At 39.2% G+C, this 18,041-nt stretch overlaps 1 protein-coding gene across 3 annotated transcripts in view; it reads left to right on the top strand.

Moving 5' to 3' along the window:
- The window catches only part of kif17 (kinesin family member 17), an 83,993-nt gene that overhangs the window by 57,117 nt on the left and 8,835 nt on the right, over positions 1-18,041 (top strand). For 2 of the 3 annotated variants that reach the window (XM_072586753.1, XM_072586756.1), the window contains exons 9-11: positions 1,253-1,428; positions 1,946-2,174; positions 4,785-5,043. In XM_072586753.1, the coding sequence (XP_072442854.1) occupies positions 1,253-1,428; positions 1,946-2,174; positions 4,785-5,043 (664 nt within the window). Of the gene's footprint in view, positions 1-1,252; positions 1,429-1,945; positions 2,175-4,784; positions 5,044-5,982; positions 6,142-18,041 lie in introns of those variants that run through there. The other variant, XM_072586754.1, reaches the window with a different exon arrangement.

The raw sequence follows: 18,041 nt of genomic DNA, 5'->3' as shown, positions 1-18,041 counted from the left end.
TGGAACATTAATGTACTTTTAGTATCGTAGGAGAGAAAGTTGTGTCAAGGAATAGAGGTCATATAATTATCTCCCAAGATCAGACCAATTTGCAATGCTGAGTTAGAGGTAGAAGTCTGTCAAGAGGGAGGGAAAGTTGACAGGAGTAAGTATAGCTGGATTTTTCTTAAAAACAGAGCAGCCAGTTTCAGAGCAGAAAAATTCCCATTTTCTTTTTAGCCTAGTCTAGAAATAAGCAAGAGAGGATAGTATCAGAGGAGGAACTAGCCTTATGGCTTACATTCTGGTAATGGTGGAAATTCATTGAAGATAATTCTTTAAACATCTTAATGATGAAGGAGCAAATGGATTTAACTATTTTAAAAAGTGGACTGACACATTTTGGTTTGTCTAGTACAAACCTGTGGCAATTCCAACTGAGTAAGGTATAAAAGCGATTGTCCAGCCATCATTTTATGCCAGTACAGAAAATGGGAAACCAAAATACAAAGGAAGAAGTGGTAATTGTCAGACGGTCAGAAGAAGTACATGTTAGTTATCTTTCTAAACAAAAATCAGTATTTCATAGCTTAATGGCATAGACCATATTTGTTTACAAACTGATTTTAAAGCGGTTCTGATACTTCTACTTTTGCAAAAGTGCACGATCCACAAAGAAAATCGATAAATAATAATGTACGTGATTTCCTGGAGTGCCAACTGCAGAGGGCCAGTTAAATCAGGTGCAAGTACAGTGGAGGGACCTCATACATGACAGTTTTCCAACAGTGATCTTTGAGTGTTTCACTGTTCAGCCCACATATAACCCATGCAGTTAGCTGCAGACCAGAGCGTCTTCTGTTGCTTCCCCTCCTCTGTTATTATCCGAGATTCACCAGAGTTGGGCAGTTCCTTTCCATTCCACCTAAATGAAGAGAGTTCCTTAATCCCAGGTTATCTGAGGGTGTCTGGTGCAGATCACTAGCACCTCCTTCTCCACATTTCCACCAATGAACAGGTTTACAATTACTCAAGATAATATAGCTATTACTAATTATTAAAGAAAACAAAGAAGTCATCATACATGTGCTTAATAGTTTAATGTTAGAAATTACATATTACCTACAAACAATTAAGTAGCTGAATATCCATTTTAATACATGAGTGTATTTTTCCAATTAATGCTATTAATTATGGAAATTTCTGAGCTTGGTTACCTGACAAATGCAAAATTTCTCTTTCATGATTTGATTTTCTTATTCATTTTTTCAAGTTAATTGAAATAGAGCCTGAAATAGCCACACACGAAAACAGCAAGAAAGCTACACCAATTAATGAAGAACAAAGCTCTCCATTAGATATGCAACTCCTAAAGGAAGAAACCATGGCTGAATGTTCTCCATCTGGTTCATCACCCACCACCTTGGATCAGGAGGAAGTGCTTGCAAGGTCTGTTCGATAAGTGCTCCTTTGCACTATAAATGATTCAGGCCATCTATGTGTACAACTTTCAAATGCTTGTCTTATTACGTAATCAAAAATAGCAATCATATTTTATGTCCTCATAAGCAGCAAAGGAGATAAATAAGTTCATCTACATTTATTGGTGTTTCTTATGTCATATTGTCAATCAATGATAGTGAAATCTTCCTGCCAAGAAATACTTTACATTCACCTTGGAGAGGTAGATAGTTAAAAGTCTTATCACAAAGTTGTTACTTCTAACATTGTAGCATTCCTTTAATTTGTATTTATCCTTCTATCTTTCAATCCCACTGCTAATTAATATTTAACAAGTACTTTATTATGGCACCCACAGTTCACTACCCTAATGTAAATGAGGCTGCTATCTCAAAATCTCAACTGCTTCTATATCATAGGGATGAAATAACTGGTGCCCCATTGACTGGTCACTTAAAAATCAAAATTAGTTCTAATCAATAAAACTTTCCATTGTTTACTTTAGACTGAAGATGTTGGAGAATGAGGTTGTAGGTGGAGAACAGGCCAAAAATACAGAGCTGAAGGAGAAACGGAAACGACGTAAGAAGTATGCAGATGAACGAAAGAATCAACTTGCAGAAGCACTGAAGCACACAGATAGGGATGATCCTGCTATCTTGATCAACGTGTATGAATCTATTCAGGATGAAGTTCGAGCAAAAAGCAAAAACATTGAAAACTTGCAAAGAAAGGTCCTCCTTTTTCTTTGTACTTCCCTCTTACTGTCTTAACTATCAGGGACATTTGCTAATGCAATATAATAGAAATTGCTTATAAATGTAAAGCTTGCTCTCAGAAAAAGGCCTGTTCACCAAGGCAAGGAAATTGTTGTGCTGTTTCATTGTTCAAGTATCCACCATCTATAAGATGCACTGTACCAACTCACCCAGTTTTCAAATGCTTCTAGCCTTTGAATTTCATAGAGCATTCTTTCCCTTCTATGCAATCGTCTTGCTGAATCTGGTACATTTTACTTCTGCTGGCTGTTTAAGCCAGGATGCTGGGTTAAGTTTCAGTTTAATTGTCTTGTAACAGCTGAATGCAGATGCTGACTTTCCACCCCACCCCCTACTGGGAGCAGCTTGTTCTTTTAAATTCTGCCCATGGGTTTTCTAGTAATAATGCTACTCATGATGTAACTGACAACTTGTATAATTAACTTTGACCATGAATAATGGAATGCCTATTTTATTTCACGACCAAACATTTAAAGGAATGTCCATAGACTATCTATTTAAAATTATGTATTAATAATAACAATTGCTTAAATGTTGAGTAGACTTAGTGTGCAGTTTTCACATTGGACTCACAATATTAATATACAAAGGAAGATGATTGTAGTTGTTGGAGGCTTTTGTTATATGAGTCCTGGCCAAATCATCTTCAATTGCTCCATCAATGTTCTTCCAGCCATTAGAAGGTCAGAGTAGAAATGATTGCTGATGCTCGCATAAAGTTTAGTACCACTTGCAACTGCAGATACTGGAGTGGTCTGTGTAGAGATACAACAACGCCTATGGGGACAGCAATAAATAACATGTAATATTCACACCACACAAGTGCCAGGCAATGACCATCTATAACAAGGGAGATTCTAACCATATCCTGATGACATTCAAGAGTGTTACCATTGCTATATTCTACACTGTCAACATGCTTGTGGTTATCATTGACCAGAAACTGAGAACAACATAGAGGTTCAGTGGTTAGCACTGTTGCCTCACAGTGCTGGGGTCTGGGGTTCAATTCTGGCCTCGGGCAGCTGTTTGTGTGGAGTTTTCATGTTCTCCAGTGAGTGCATGGATTTCCTCTGGATGTACCGATTTCCTCCCACAGTTCAACAATGTGCAGATGAGATGAATTGGCTACGTTAAATTCCCCCATAGTGTCTAGGGATGTGCAGTTTAGATGGATTAACCACGGTAAATGTGAGGTTACAGGGATAGGGTGGAGGTCTGGCTCTTGGTGAGATTCTCTTCCGAGGATTAATGAGGGCTTGATGGGCTGAATGGCTTCTTGTGGTTATGACAGCAAGATAGCAAAGACCTCCTGAGTCTCCAAAGCCTATCCATCATCTACAAGGCACAAGTCAGGAATGAGAGAGAATACTTTCCATTTGTTTAGGTTAGGTTCCAGGAAACTTAAGAAATTTGATTCCATTCAGGACAAACCAGCCTGATTGAATGGCAGAACTTGCAACATTGGGTTCCTCCATAACCAACACACAGTGGCAGCAGTGTCCACCATCTACAAGATGCACTGCACCAACTCACCAAGACTTCCCTAACAGCACTTGCCAAGCCCATGATCTCTACCACAGAGAAGTGCAACAATTCAAGAAATCAACTCACCAACACTTCACTAATTAGGGATGGACAATGAATGCTGGCCCTGCCACTAACAAGCATATCCCATCAATGAATTTTAAAAATCCTCTTAATTTTTTATAGGCACAATGTATAGTAAAACTATTCTTATTCCAGAAACAAAAGGTTGAGCCTCCATAATTTCACAACCCTTTTGCATTCAGCTAGATCCACAATATCACATAGGTAATAATCAAGTGGTGTATCTTTGCTGGTGTTGCTTCTGGAAGGAATGATGAATAGGAAATCAAGGGGATTTCCTGCTCTTTTTTAAACAGTGCCTTAGGACCTTTTATGCCAGCTTATAATCAAGAAAACATTGGCTTGGTTAACTTGTCTTCTTAAAGACGGTATTTCAAATAATGAATTTAAGAAATTACAGGATAAACAGTACACTAATAGTTACCCTGATGGACATGTTGCTGAGGTATCTGTCACTTCTGTATTTTTTTACTTTATTTCCCCCAACAGTATTCTCTTGATGCATTCTTTCTGGTGAAATTTGGTTTTAATCTGAGGTTAGTGGTAAATTTCACAATAACCAATTGTGAATCAAATTCAATAAGTGTGCTCTGACCTTCCTACATAAAGGACACACATGGATGAAATGGAATGATGGAGAAAGAGACTACATTTTCAGTCTCTTTCAGAATTCAGAATAAACCCAACCTTATTTAGATAGAATTTCAGCACAGAAACAACCCTTTCATTATCCAGCACATAAATACCTCCCACCTTACTTCATCTCATCCTGTCAACCTGTCCTTCACTTCCTTTCATCCTCATTACTACTTCCATTGATTCTTCTTAAATCCATCTGTGTTCCACACTTCCATTACAGTTTGAGCAAAATTCCCTATTGGGTTTCTTAGTGACTATTAATGAGCAGATTAAGAGGTTTGTTTGTTAATATGTTTATTGTTTATCCTCCTTAAGCTGAAAGTTGCAGAGATAGAGATCTCTGATCTCCAATCTGAATTTGAATTTGAACGTATCGACTACCTGTCTACTATAAGGAAGCAGGAACGGGAAAACATTTTGCTGCAGCAAGTCCTAGAAAGAATCCAGCCATTGATTCGGCGTGAGTGTAATTACAGCAATATTGACAAAATAAAACGGGAGAGTGTTTGGGATGAAGAAAGTGGTTGCTGGAAATTACCGGAAACAGTTCTTCAAAAGATCACGCTTCCTTCCGGTAAGTGATAATGGACACTTTGTCTAGAGAGGTATTCATTTTATAAACTTCACTCAGAAACATGCCAATATCTTCAAAGAAAACACTGTGATTTATCTTTCAATATTTTCATGTATGCACATATTCTAACGAAATGCCATTTGAAGGGAATAGATAAGATAGATGTTTCCACTGTCAGGTGAAACTAGGACAAGAGGGCATAGCCTCAAAATTAGGAGGAGCAGATTCAGGACTGAATTGAAAAGGAACTCCTTCACCAAGGGGATTGTAAATGTATGGAATTCCTTGCCCAGTGAAGTAGTTGATGCTACTTAAGTAAAGGTTTTTAAAGCTAAGATAATTTTTTTTGAACAATAAAGGAAGTAAAGGATATGGTGAGAGGATGGGTAAGTGGAGCTGAGGCCACGAAAAGATGAGCCATGATCTTATTGAATGGCGGAGCAGGCTCAAAGGGCCAGATGGCCTTCTCCTGCTCCTAGTTCTTATGACTTTCAAAGACAACAACTTGCATTTAAGTAAAACCTTTAAATGCACCTCACGGGAGCATTTTTCAACAAAATTTGACAATAAGGCAGAAAAAGAACACTTGGACAGAATTGAACCTTAAACAAGAAGAGAGAAGCAGAGAGATTCCAGAGTTTGAGGTTTAGGCAGTTGAAAACACGATCACCAATGATGGAATGACTAAAATCTGGAATGCATACGAGGGCAGAAGTGAAGGATCTTGGAGGGTTGCGGGGCTGGTGATGATTACAGACAGGTTGCTACCGATAGGGTACCTCTCATTGTTCGGGACATCCCAGGAGTCGAGAAACTGCATTATGTTCTTCGCAGCCTGCAACACATTATTGATGAGAACCACCTCACTAAGACCTTCCCTATGTCTCCACTCCTCGCCTTTAAACGATCACCAAACCTTAAACAGATCATTGTTTGCAGCAAACTGCCCAGCCTTCAGGGGAACATCTGCCACAACACTGTACAAGCCTGTCATGGCTACCACTGCAAGATGTGTTAGAATGTCGACATGGATGTCGGGACACCACCCACCATGTACGCAGCAGGTACTCATGTGACTCTGCCAACATTGTCTATCTCATATGCTGCAGGCAAGGATGCCCCTGGGCATAGTATATTGGCGAGACCAAGCAGACACTACAACAACGGATGATTGGATACCGCACAACAATCACCAAGCCGGGGTGTTCCCTCCCAGTCAGGGAACACTTCAGCAGTCTGGGAAATTCAGCATCGGACCTTCAGGTGACCGTCCTCCAAGGCGGAATTCAGGACAGGCAACAACGCAAAGTGGGCGAGCAGAGGCTGATATCCAGGTTCGGTATCCATGAGGATGGCCTCAAATGGGACCTTGGATTCATGTCACACTACAGATGACCCCACTGAACTTTTCTCTCTCTCTCTCTCTACTCTTTCTCTCTCTATTCTCTGTCTGTCTCTCTCACACACACGTTCATGCACATGTGCACACACATACACCCCCCACACTCACAACCATGCATGTACTCTCTTATAAGCTTATACCCCATGACACTCACACAGACTTCACCAAGCTTGCGCACACGCAAGCACACATTCTCTCGCATGCACTCACACTCACATGCACACACTCTGTCTCTACTGCACGCACACACATATATAAGTTTATGGGGTGAATTTATATTTGCGGAATTATATTTGTAGATACATTCTATTTTGCTGAAACAATGCATAATCTACAGGCAGTCAATCCATGTAATATTTTGTAAGTTCCACTTTAGACTCAAGATTCGGATACAGACATATTTTAACCTCATACCTTTAATGCCCTGTCTGAGCTGAGATGGCACATTTTGTTATAAAACCTTAAGTTATCTTAAGAATGTGACTTAAAAGAACTTTTGGGATTTACATATTAAAGAACCAAAACTAGCAATCCCATTCTAAAAAATGAAAGACTTGATCTCGGTATGTTCAATATATCATTACAGCAGAATGACACTGTAATCTTTTGCTTTAAATTCTGTGACTTGTGATCTGGCTTCACAACCACCTGATGAAGAAGCAGTGCTTCAAAAGCTAGTGTCTCCAAATAAACCTGTTGGACTATAACCTGGTGTTATGTGATTTTTAACTGTACCAATGTAGACAGAGATCTAGTCATACGGGCCAACAGTTCCCTGAAAGTGGATAAGGTGGTCAAGAAGACATATAGCGTGCTTGCCTTCATCAGTCAGGTCAGAGAGTATAAAAATTAGCAAGTTGTGTTGCAACTGTATAGAGCTTTAGTTAGGCTACATTTGAAATATTTATACACAGTTCTGGTCGTTGCTACTAGAGGGATGTGGAAGCTTTGCAGAGGTTACAGAAACAGTTTACCAGTGTGTTGTCTGGTTTAGAGGGTATTGGCTATGAGGAGAGATTGAACAAACTTAGTTTGTTTTCACTTTGAATATTGAAGGATGAGGAGCAACTTGTTGGAAGTTCACAAAATTATGAGAGGCATGGATGGTTAGAGTCTTTTGCCCAGTGAAGAAATATCTGTATGAGGTGACATAGGTTTAAGGTAAAGGAGGGTAAGTTTAAAGGAGATGTGAGAGACAAGTTTTTTACACAGAGGGTGGTAATTGCTTGGAATGCACTGCCAGAGGAGGTGGTGGAAGCAGATACACCAGCAACATTTCAGAGGCACCTTGACAGATACATGAATAGACAAGGAATAGAGGGATACAGACTGCATAGAGGCAAAAGATTTTTTAGTATAGAAAAGCATCATGTATCAGCATAGTCTTAGTGGGTCAAAGGACACGTTTCTGTGCTGCACTGTTCTTAGTTCTTTGTACATAAAATCACAGGAATTAAAATCACATTTGTTCGCTATTTGTGCACAAAGATGGGGTCAAGCATCAGGGTTTACTGTCACAAACTGAGGTGCAATGGTTATTGTAGGGGACATTTCTCTCCCATGCTCATGAGCTCCGGAGAGAACTGACAGAGTTTTCAACAATACATGAGCTGTCTTATAAAGAGTTATTATCTGATGATTGCTGGAGGACTAAGCTGGCATATCTGTTATTGTCATCATCCGAATGAGCTGAATACTAAAATACAGGGGAAGAACATGGCAATCCTAACCATCACAGATAAACTTTAAGGTTTCAAGTCAAAACTGGGCCTTTGGGAAAAGACAATGGCAGGGTTTCTGTAGAGATGTTTCCACTAACATCACCAGCCAGATGCAGCGGTCAAGCTGCATAACCTTATATTCAGAAATCCAAAACACTGCAAGAAAAGTTTGAATTCTATTACCCCTCGACAAAAGTGAAAAACTACAACTGGATAAGTGATCTGTTTAGTTCACTGTCTTCTGATTCATCACAAAAGCTGATGTTAGAAGAGAAAGAGGAATACACAGAGCTACGGATGGATCACATAGCAAAGTTGAAGTTTCGAGGTGTCTTTGTGTGTTTTGGTTGATTGAAGTACACGAATATCTGACAATCTCTCACCATCCTTTTGCTGTATTCTTGCGATTTCTGGTAACATACCTTGTGAGCTAGCATTTTCAACAAAGGTATGTGTATAAAACAACAGGAGGATGCACTTGTCGGTGGAGCAAGATTTGCAGGTGGCATCCTCTTGTCAATTCTTCCTCGGATCAAAAGGCTCTGCGCTCATTGGCTGGCCCAAGTTTCCCTCTAATCCAGTAAATTGCAATTTACTCAACTTTGCATTTTGCTCTGATCCATTGAATTTCAGTTATGTATTGGTTCACTTAATTAATTAAAATTATATTTTTAAAATTATTGTTACAATTGTGAAAATCAGACCCTGAACCAAATGCTATGTGTGGAATAGATTTAGTGCCCTGAATACTTCGAAATGATTGAGTTGAGCAGATTTTGAAAATGTGTTTGTGCTGGCAGTCGAAGACAGTGTATTGTTTCAGGAGGATTTGAAATGCATGTATAGAATCCCGACACTGCAGCAAGTGGCCCTTCGCCCAGATCCAGCCACCTAACCTATCCTCATAGCCCTGCATTTACCATGGCTAATCCACATATCCTGTACACTCCTGGACACTACAGGGCAATGTAGCGTGGTCAATCCACGTAACCTGCACATCTTTTGTCTGTGGAGGAAACCTAAGCACCAGGTGGAAACCCATGCAAACACGGGAAAGTGTGAAACTCCTCACAGACAGTTGCCCAAGGCTGCAATCGAACCCAGGTCCCTGGCGCTGTGAGGCACCCATGACAACCACTCGGCCACCCTGCCACCAGTTTGATCCTTCTTCAGTTTGTTATATAGATTATGTTGCAAACCTCTCAAGTGAGACTTAACCACAAGAAATGCAAGCAACCAGTCACTGTAGCCAGTAATACTTATACACTTCTTTGACTACCTCTGACATGCTTCTGTAGTCAGCAGGTCTGGCTCAACCTCAGCCCCCACCCCTGAAATCAAAACAGTATGTAGAGGGACCATTTTTCGGAGGATGGTCTGCTGATTTAAAGATATCCTGACTCAACTTTCTTGCCCACTATTGAAAATTCTGCCCTCTATCTCTTCAATGTAAATAAAGTTATCCAGATAATCACAATCAACTTAATTTGTCTCATATAAAATGTCTGCAAAACTTGTGTGTTATCATCTGATATGGTCTGAAGAAATGCGTGAGACCCAGCAGAATGAGGGAAATGTGATGGATGTCTGAATGAAGAGTTAATTGGGTTTGAACTGGTGAATTGGTTGTATAAATATGAGCAACTGGTATTGAGTGGTGGGGAGTTTCATGCTGCCTGCTGATATAAAGTTCATATATAAGTGTGGAGCTGAATTCAGTTTAAAAACAGTTATCGTTTGGAGTATAACATTAGCAACTAAGAGAAAGTGAGGACTGCAATTACTGGAGAGTCAGAGTCGAAAAGTGTGGCACTGGAAAAAGCACAAAAGGTCAGACAGCATCCGAGGAACAGGAGAGTTGACTTTTCAGGCAGAAGCCCTCCATCAGGAATGCAATTCCTGATGAAAGGCTTATGCCGGAAACATCGACTTTCCTGCTCCTCAGGTGCTGTTCGATCTGTTGCACTTTTTCCAGCGCTACACTTTTCATATACCATTAGCAGCAGAGGATGCTTGAATCAAAATGTAAAATTTCAACATATAATTACCCACCCTTGTCTTCTGAAAATGAACCTTATGACTAGTGGAAGAATGAATTTACAATGCGGATCTTGGTTACTTCTTTATCAAAGAGAAAGCCAAGTATGGCCTTAACACTTTCGCTACCTACAGGAGCAAGCTAAGAAGTAAAGTTTTATTGAAATTGAAGCCTGATCATTTGAACAAGGTTGAAGGTTTGAACCGACTTTTTAATTATTTGGATAAAATTTATCCAAAAGCTGATCTGTTGACTGCTTATCAGGCAGGGTCAAATTTTGACAAATTTAGAAAGACTGAAGACAATATAATGGAAGAGTTTATAATGGCGGTCAGTAGGTGTGCAAATTTGCAGAAATTTCGTTTGGAAATTCTCCAATTTGTGGTGTCATTTAGGTTATTAATTGTGCCAAAGTATCAAGCTTCTATTTTTGATTGGAGTTAAGTTTGTGGATAAACATATACTACAAAATTAGATGTCAGAAGCAGTAAAAACATTCCTAGGAAAACATTACTTCCCAGCAGATTTGTAGCACAAAGTGACAGTCAGCAATAAAACAGAAAATGGAGGACATAGTGTTAACAAATTGGTGAGTCTGTCTAGATTCAGAACATAGATGACAGTACAAAAGGAGAGCTGTAACTGAACATAAGAACAGAACTACTACTGTGAATTTTGAAAAGTAAAGAGAACTTTGGGATTTATAAGAAGCGACTGAATCCCAGAGGTTTTCAGGATGAAGTCACTTGTTGTTTCAGGTGTGATGCTAAGTACCACTACACCATGAACTGCCCTAAACCTATAATAAACCTGTAATTCAAAACCAAACAAGAAGTTGAGGATTCAGAGGGAAAAAAATAGATATAGATGTCAAAGAGAAGATATTGTATTGGTCACAAGGTATTTCAGCTCAGTGATGTATATATTCATTGCAGGAACTTTCAGGCATTTTACATTTTATTGATTTGGCAAATTGTGAAGTATTGGACAGCGGCTACACATCTACTGTGCGAGGAATAGACTGGCTAAAGTGTTACCTAGACTGTCTGGGTAACAAAGTTAACAAATTTGACAATTTTATCAGTTTCACATTTGGGAATGATAACAGACTAAAATCTCTGAAATTAGTGGTTGTTTATTCTTTTTAAAATAGTCAGAATGGATCATTTTATTAGTACAGATTTACTGCTCAGCAAAATACTTGTTATTAAGTATAATATCAATGAAGGAAGTACAGATGAAACTAGAAGATGGAAAATAACAAAGCTATTGAATTTATAAAATCTGTGAATTTGCAATTTACAGTAGCAAGGCATTATTGTATTCTTTTAATGGAACATGACCTGTCCACTAGAGAAATCTGAGTTTTATTGACAGAAGAGGATGGAAATTTAGAAATATCAATTGTGTTTAAATTACAAAGGCAATATGCTTATCCATCCTCGAAGAGATTAAAAGTTTTCATAGAGGATGACTGACTGAGGGATGGGAAGTACAATAAGATCAGAGAGATAAATCTAACAGAAAAATCAAAATACATCGTCATAGCCTTAGCAAAAAATTTCAATGAGTCAGTGGCCATGAATTTAAAGGGATGGGATGAAGAAAAACGTATTTTCATTTTACATTTTGTAGATTTGACAAACATATTTTGTCAGTCAACAATAATACAGAGTACAGCTAAGAAGATAATTAGGCAATGTAAAAGTGAATATGGACCTAACTTGGACCACAGGCAAAATCTCTCACTGATGTTTGGGAAGGGAGTTTGGTAATGATGAATTCAAAGATATGTGCCCATATATGGGCATAACTATTATGAATATGGAAGCAGAAAACCCTTTCAGCAATGATTATGTGAAAGGAATCATACAGTAAGAGATAATATTGTTCATTAAGTTTTGACAGATCTGCCAAACTGTAAATTGTGATCTGCAATATCATATGCTAAGAATCCATAGCAGATGACAAGGATACAGTGATTATCAATACGTTTTTGAAATGAATCCTAAATTTCCATTAATAATAAGTGAGCAGCTTAGGAAAGGGCTTCAATAATTCTAGTTTTTCAAAGCATTTGAATGCACTGCAGGCAGGCAAAAAGGCTTTCATGAAAGGTGAAGTCTCAAAGAATTCAGTGAACCTTAAGGTGCATTATAAGGCCATCTAAAACATGTTTTAATCTTGGAGATGTGGTTTATTATAAAAGAAAGGGGCTAAAAGAATAAAGAGGTTGAAAGAACGTTATTGGTAATAAAGCTGAATGAAAGTACAGGATGAGGGTTAAACCCATAGATTGGAAACACAAATTACAAAGATGAAAAAGACAAAAATGCAATGGAAGTTCAAACAGTGGATCTAGGAATAAATGTGTCCATAGAAAGAGATCACAAATTGTTGAAATAAATCTTATTATATTCGGGGAAATGTTTAAAGTAAAAGTTTCTTTACACAGGTATTTGGAATGTGTTGCAGGGAAGGTGGTAGAAACAGATACGATTGCAATGTTTAAGAGGCATTCAGACAGACACATGAGTAGGCAAGGAATAGAGGAATACAGACCGTGTGCAAACAGATGGGCTTAGGTTAGAATGGCATCATGGTAAACACAGACACGGAGTCATAGAGTCATAGAGATGTACAGCATGGAAACAGACCCCTCGGTCCAATCCGTCCATGCCGACCAGATATCCCAACCCAATCTAGTCCCACCTACCAGCACCCAGCCCGTATCCCTCCAAACCCTTCCTATTCATATACCCATCCAAATGCCTCTTAAATGTTGCAATTGTACCAACCTCGACCACATCCTCTGGCAGCTCATTTCCATACCCGTACCACTCTCTGTGTGAAATAGTTTCCCCTTAGGTCTCTTTTATATCTTTCCCCTCTCACCCTAAACCTATGCCCTCTAGTTCTGGACTCCCTCACCCCAGGAAAAAGGCTTTGTCTATTTATCCTATCCATGCCCCTCATAATTTTGTAAACCTATATAAGATCATCCCTCAGCCTCCGATGCTCCAGGGAAAACAGCCCCAGCCTGTTCAGCCTCTCCCTATAGCTGGCAACATCCTTGTGAATCTTTTCTGAACCCTTTCAAGTTTCACAACATCTTTCCGATAGGAAGGAAACCAAAATTGCACTCAATATTCCAACAGTGGTCTGACCAATGTCCTGTACAGCCACAACATGACCTCACAACTCCTATACTCAATACTCTGGCCAATAAAGGAAAACATACCAAACGCCTTCTTCACTATCCTGTCTACCTGTGACTCCACTTTCAAGGAGCTATGAACCAAGGTCTCTTTGTTCAGCAACACTCCCTAGGACCTTACCATTAAGTGTATAAGTCCTGCTAAGATTTGCTTTCCCAAAATGCAGCAACTCGCATTTATCTGAATTAAACTCCATCTGCCACTTCTCAACCCATTGGCCCATCTGATCAAAATCCTGTTGTAATCTGAGGTAACCTTCTTCACTGTCTACTACACCTCCAATTTTGGTGTTATCTGCAAACTTACTAACTATACCTGTTATGCCCGCATCCAAATCATTTATATAAATGACAAAAAGTAGTGGACCCAGCACCGATCCTTGGGTCACTCCACTGGTCACAGGCCTCCAGTCTGAAAATCAACCCTCCACCACCACCCTCTGTCTTCTATCTTTGAGCCAATTCTGTATCCAAATGGCTAGTTCTCCCTGTATTCCATGAGGTCTAACCTTGCTAGCCAGTCTCCCATGGGGAACCTTGTCAAACGCCTTACTAAAGTCCATATAGATCACATATGTGATCTACCGCTCTGCCCTCATCAATTCTCTTTGTTACTTCTTCAAAAATCTCAATCAAGTTTGTGAGACATGATTTCCCATGCACAAAGGCATGTTGACTATCCCTAATCAGTCCTTGACTTTCCAAATACATGTACATCCTGTCCCTCAGGATTCCCTCCAACAACTTTCCAACCACCAACATCAGGCTCACTGGTCTATAGTTCCCTGGCTTGTCCTTACCACCCTTCTTAAACAGTGGCACCATGTTAGCCAATCTTTAGTCTTCCAACACCTCATCTGTGACTATCGATGAAACAAATATATCAGCAAGAGGCTTCTCCCGCTTCCCACATATTCTAGGGTACACCTGATCAGGTCCTGGGGATTTATCCACCTTTATGCGTTTCAAAACATTCAGCACTTCCTCCTCTGAAATATGGACATTTTGCAAGGTGCTACCATCTATTTCCCTACATTCTATATCTTCCATATCCTTTTCCACAGTAAATACTGATGCAAAATACTCGTTTAGTATCTTCTCCATTTTCTGCGGCTCCACACACAGGCCGCCTTGCTGATCTTTGAGGGGCCCAATTCTCTCCCTAGTTACCCTTTTGTCCTTAATGTATTTGTAAAAACCCTTTGGATTCTCCTTAATTCTATTTGCCAAAGGTATCTCATGTCCCCTTTTTGCCCTCCTGATTTCCCTCTTAAGTATACTCCTACTTTCTTTATACTCTTTTAAGGATTCACTCGATCTATCCTGTCTATACCTGACATATGCTTCCTTCTTTTTCTTAACTAAACCCTCAATTTCTTTAGTCATCCAACATTCCCTATATCTACCAGCCTTCCCTTTCACCTTAACAGTAATATACTTTCTCTGGATTCTCATTATCTCATTTCTGAAGGCTTCCCATTTTCCAGTTGTCCCTTTACCTGCGAATATCTTCCCCCAGTCAGCTTTTGAAAGTTCTTGCCTAATACCGTCAAAATTGGCCTTTCTTCAATTTAGAACTTCAACTTTTAGATCTGGTCTATCCTTTTCCATCACTATTTTAAATCTAATAGAATTATGGTTGCTGGCCTAAAGTACTCCCCCACTGACACCTCAGTCACCTGCCCTGCCTTATTTCCCAAGAGTAGGTCAAGTTTTGCAACCTGTCTAGTAGATACATCCACATACAGAATCAGAAAATTTTCTTTGGTGGCTCATAGAGCCTGTTCCTGTGCTGTATTGTTCTATTTTCTATGTTACAAGACAGAGGTTAAACAGTAGCAGTCCATAAAGAGACAGAAAGCATGATTGTGGACCTAGCTTAACAAGGATGAGAAATATAATACAAAACCAGGAATACAATCAAGAATAGAAGCCCATGTGATTGGGACATCTTAGTAATCATGAACAAATTACCAGACAAGTTAATAAAAGATGCAAACCAACAAGAACTGGAAAGCTGGAGGGAATTGAAAGTATACACAGAGCGTTCCCAGATCGGGAATAAACAGCCCTATCACATGGGTGGATATGCATCAAAAAATAAGTCTATAGTGGGATTATTTAGGCTAAAGCAAGGTGAGTAGCATGAGATTTGTAGAAAAACTGGAGGATCAAGATATAAGGGTAGATTTACTGACAGCAAGAAACAGACTTCAATTTTTTTTGGCTTTGTTAGCAACAAATGCTTGGGATTAAAGTTGTATTTCTGCAAGGAAATCAGTTTAAGAGAGAAACCAAATGAAATGGGGACACTCTAGAAGTTAAATATATATATTGGCCTAAATGATGCCTGTATGCTTTGGTATTAAAATTGAATTGTCTTCAGTTAAGAGCAGGCTTTGCTTTTTTTACAGGTATCATAAATTGCAGCTTTCAGCATTTTAAGGATGCATGTAGATGATCTTTAGCGGGGATGGAGCTGGGAATTTGAAAAAATTATCATAAATGGGGTTAAAGCAGAATCCAAATTTGGAAATCAGGCTCATGGGGATTTTAAGTACATTGGTTTGGAAATCAGGCCGAATGCATCTTGCATCACTTTGCATAATCTTATTTGAAATATGTAAACTCATTGCTATTAGCTAAAGGTAGGGCTTTACAAAAAGATGCAGCAGCTTCCAAATCTGAAATGAAGAAATTGCAAGATCTAACAGGATAGCTGAATTGGCTGGCACCCAAATAAGGACAGATGCCAGTTTTGACATCTTTGAGTTGAGTAACGCTCTGAAAAATCTCAAAGTGGAAGGTATTTTCCATGGAAACCAATCATTGCAAAAAATATTAAGTGACAAAATTGGAAGAAATTCTTAAAAAAAGATTCAGCAGCAATATTCATTGAGTGCGACATCAATACTGCTTCACTATGGGATAACATACACTCAATGAAATGTGTGAATGAAAATGTCCAAGGAACAATATTGCAGTTTTAAAACATATGTGGGAGAATGGAGAGATCACCAAATTGAAATGATTAGATAGTAGTCATCAATTATCTGATTATTTTAAAAAGAAAGCAGCAAGTTCAAAGAAACTGTTGGATGTACTGGAAAAATAGATGCTTGGAATTTTAGAGTTCAAAGGGAAAGATATGGAAATATAACCTATTTTCATTTTTAAAATTCTGTTATGATCCCAGCTGGTGTTATTACTGGAAAATGCAGACCCCAGAGTGAGGAACTGGGCTTGATGGATCATATTTTGTTTTTAATTTTTACAAAGTGGTCGCCAGCTGAAGCATAAGCATGCAGTGCTGCAGATGTTGCTTTAACAAAAAAACAGAAAACATAAAGGAATATACTTGAAATATAATAATCCAAATTATCTATTTATATTCCAAATTCAAAGATTTTAAACACACAGTAAAAGTATAATCCCCTTAATCTCAAAATACTGTTTTATAAATAGGGAAGAAAAAGAACAGCTTTTGTATAATGCCCAAAATACTCCAAGTACAGTTTGTAAAACTCCATACCTCGTACAGTATCCGGGCAGCACAGTGGCTCAGTGGTTAGCACTGCTGTATCACAGTGCCAGTGACCCAGGTTTGATTCAAAATGCTCCTTGTATAATATTCAGTCCAGGATTCCTGTATCTTGATAGGTTGAGGTCAACTGTGACATTCACTTTTGATTTTGATTTTATTGTCACATGTATTTTACACTAAGATTACAACAAAATACAGTGAAAAGCTTTCTTTTGTCACCGTTTTAAATAATTTAAATAATATTATGGAAGATAAAGAAAGATATAGCTTGAAAAGAGTCCATCAGTCCTTAGCCAGCTCATCTCCCCGTTAGCAATGTCTGTGCTTCCAATCCACTGCCACCACTTAACCTCATTTACACCAGACACAACCAATATCAAAATTGACAATTATCAGGCGTCATCTTTGCCACTGAGCTGATACTCCTCCACCACTGCCTCATTGCCACGTATGGTAGACCAGTCAATGTCAAAGACGTGTCTCTTGCCGCTGGGTACACCTGATCGATGTTGTGATGATGTCCTTATGCCACAGCTTTGCCGCTGCCAGCATTGGACTCAACTAATGATGAAGTTGCCGATCCTCAGGCACCATCTTTTGCTGTGGGCCTACCTTGCCGACATCACCTCTGCCAATGTATCAGGTGTCAATTCCAGGTCCTGTGTTTGCTCTGGAAAAGTAAGTAGGGTCTCACTTTCCTCCACACTTGGCCTACTTGATGACCATGCCCTGGGCTCACTGGAAGTCCATGCCCTGGGCCCGGCTGGAAGTCTGTGTCTTGGGCCTGGTGGAGGTCCGCAGCAGGTCTATCCAAGGTCCTTCACACTGGGCTTTCACCACCACAGATGCCATCCAAGCTCAGGACAAGGTAGGTTTAAAAAAAAAGACAGCAAAAATAAAGAAAAGCTGTCGAAGTAGACAAGCTCTAGCACAAGAGCCCTATTGGACCAGAAGCCAACTGGAACTCTAGATACATTCTTCTTAGAGTTATCATAACACTTGAGCTTCAATATGCTCAGCTTAAACAATCACTCATGTGTTTATATCTAAACACTTCTGGTCTGGAACTAATGCTC

Source organism: Chiloscyllium punctatum, chromosome 16, assembly GCF_047496795.1.
Source record: "Chiloscyllium punctatum isolate Juve2018m chromosome 16, sChiPun1.3, whole genome shotgun sequence".
Lineage (NCBI taxonomy): Eukaryota > Metazoa > Chordata > Chondrichthyes > Orectolobiformes > Hemiscylliidae > Chiloscyllium > Chiloscyllium punctatum.
Note: the sequence above shows the minus strand (reverse complement) of the source record. Positions and strands in the feature narration are given on the sequence as shown.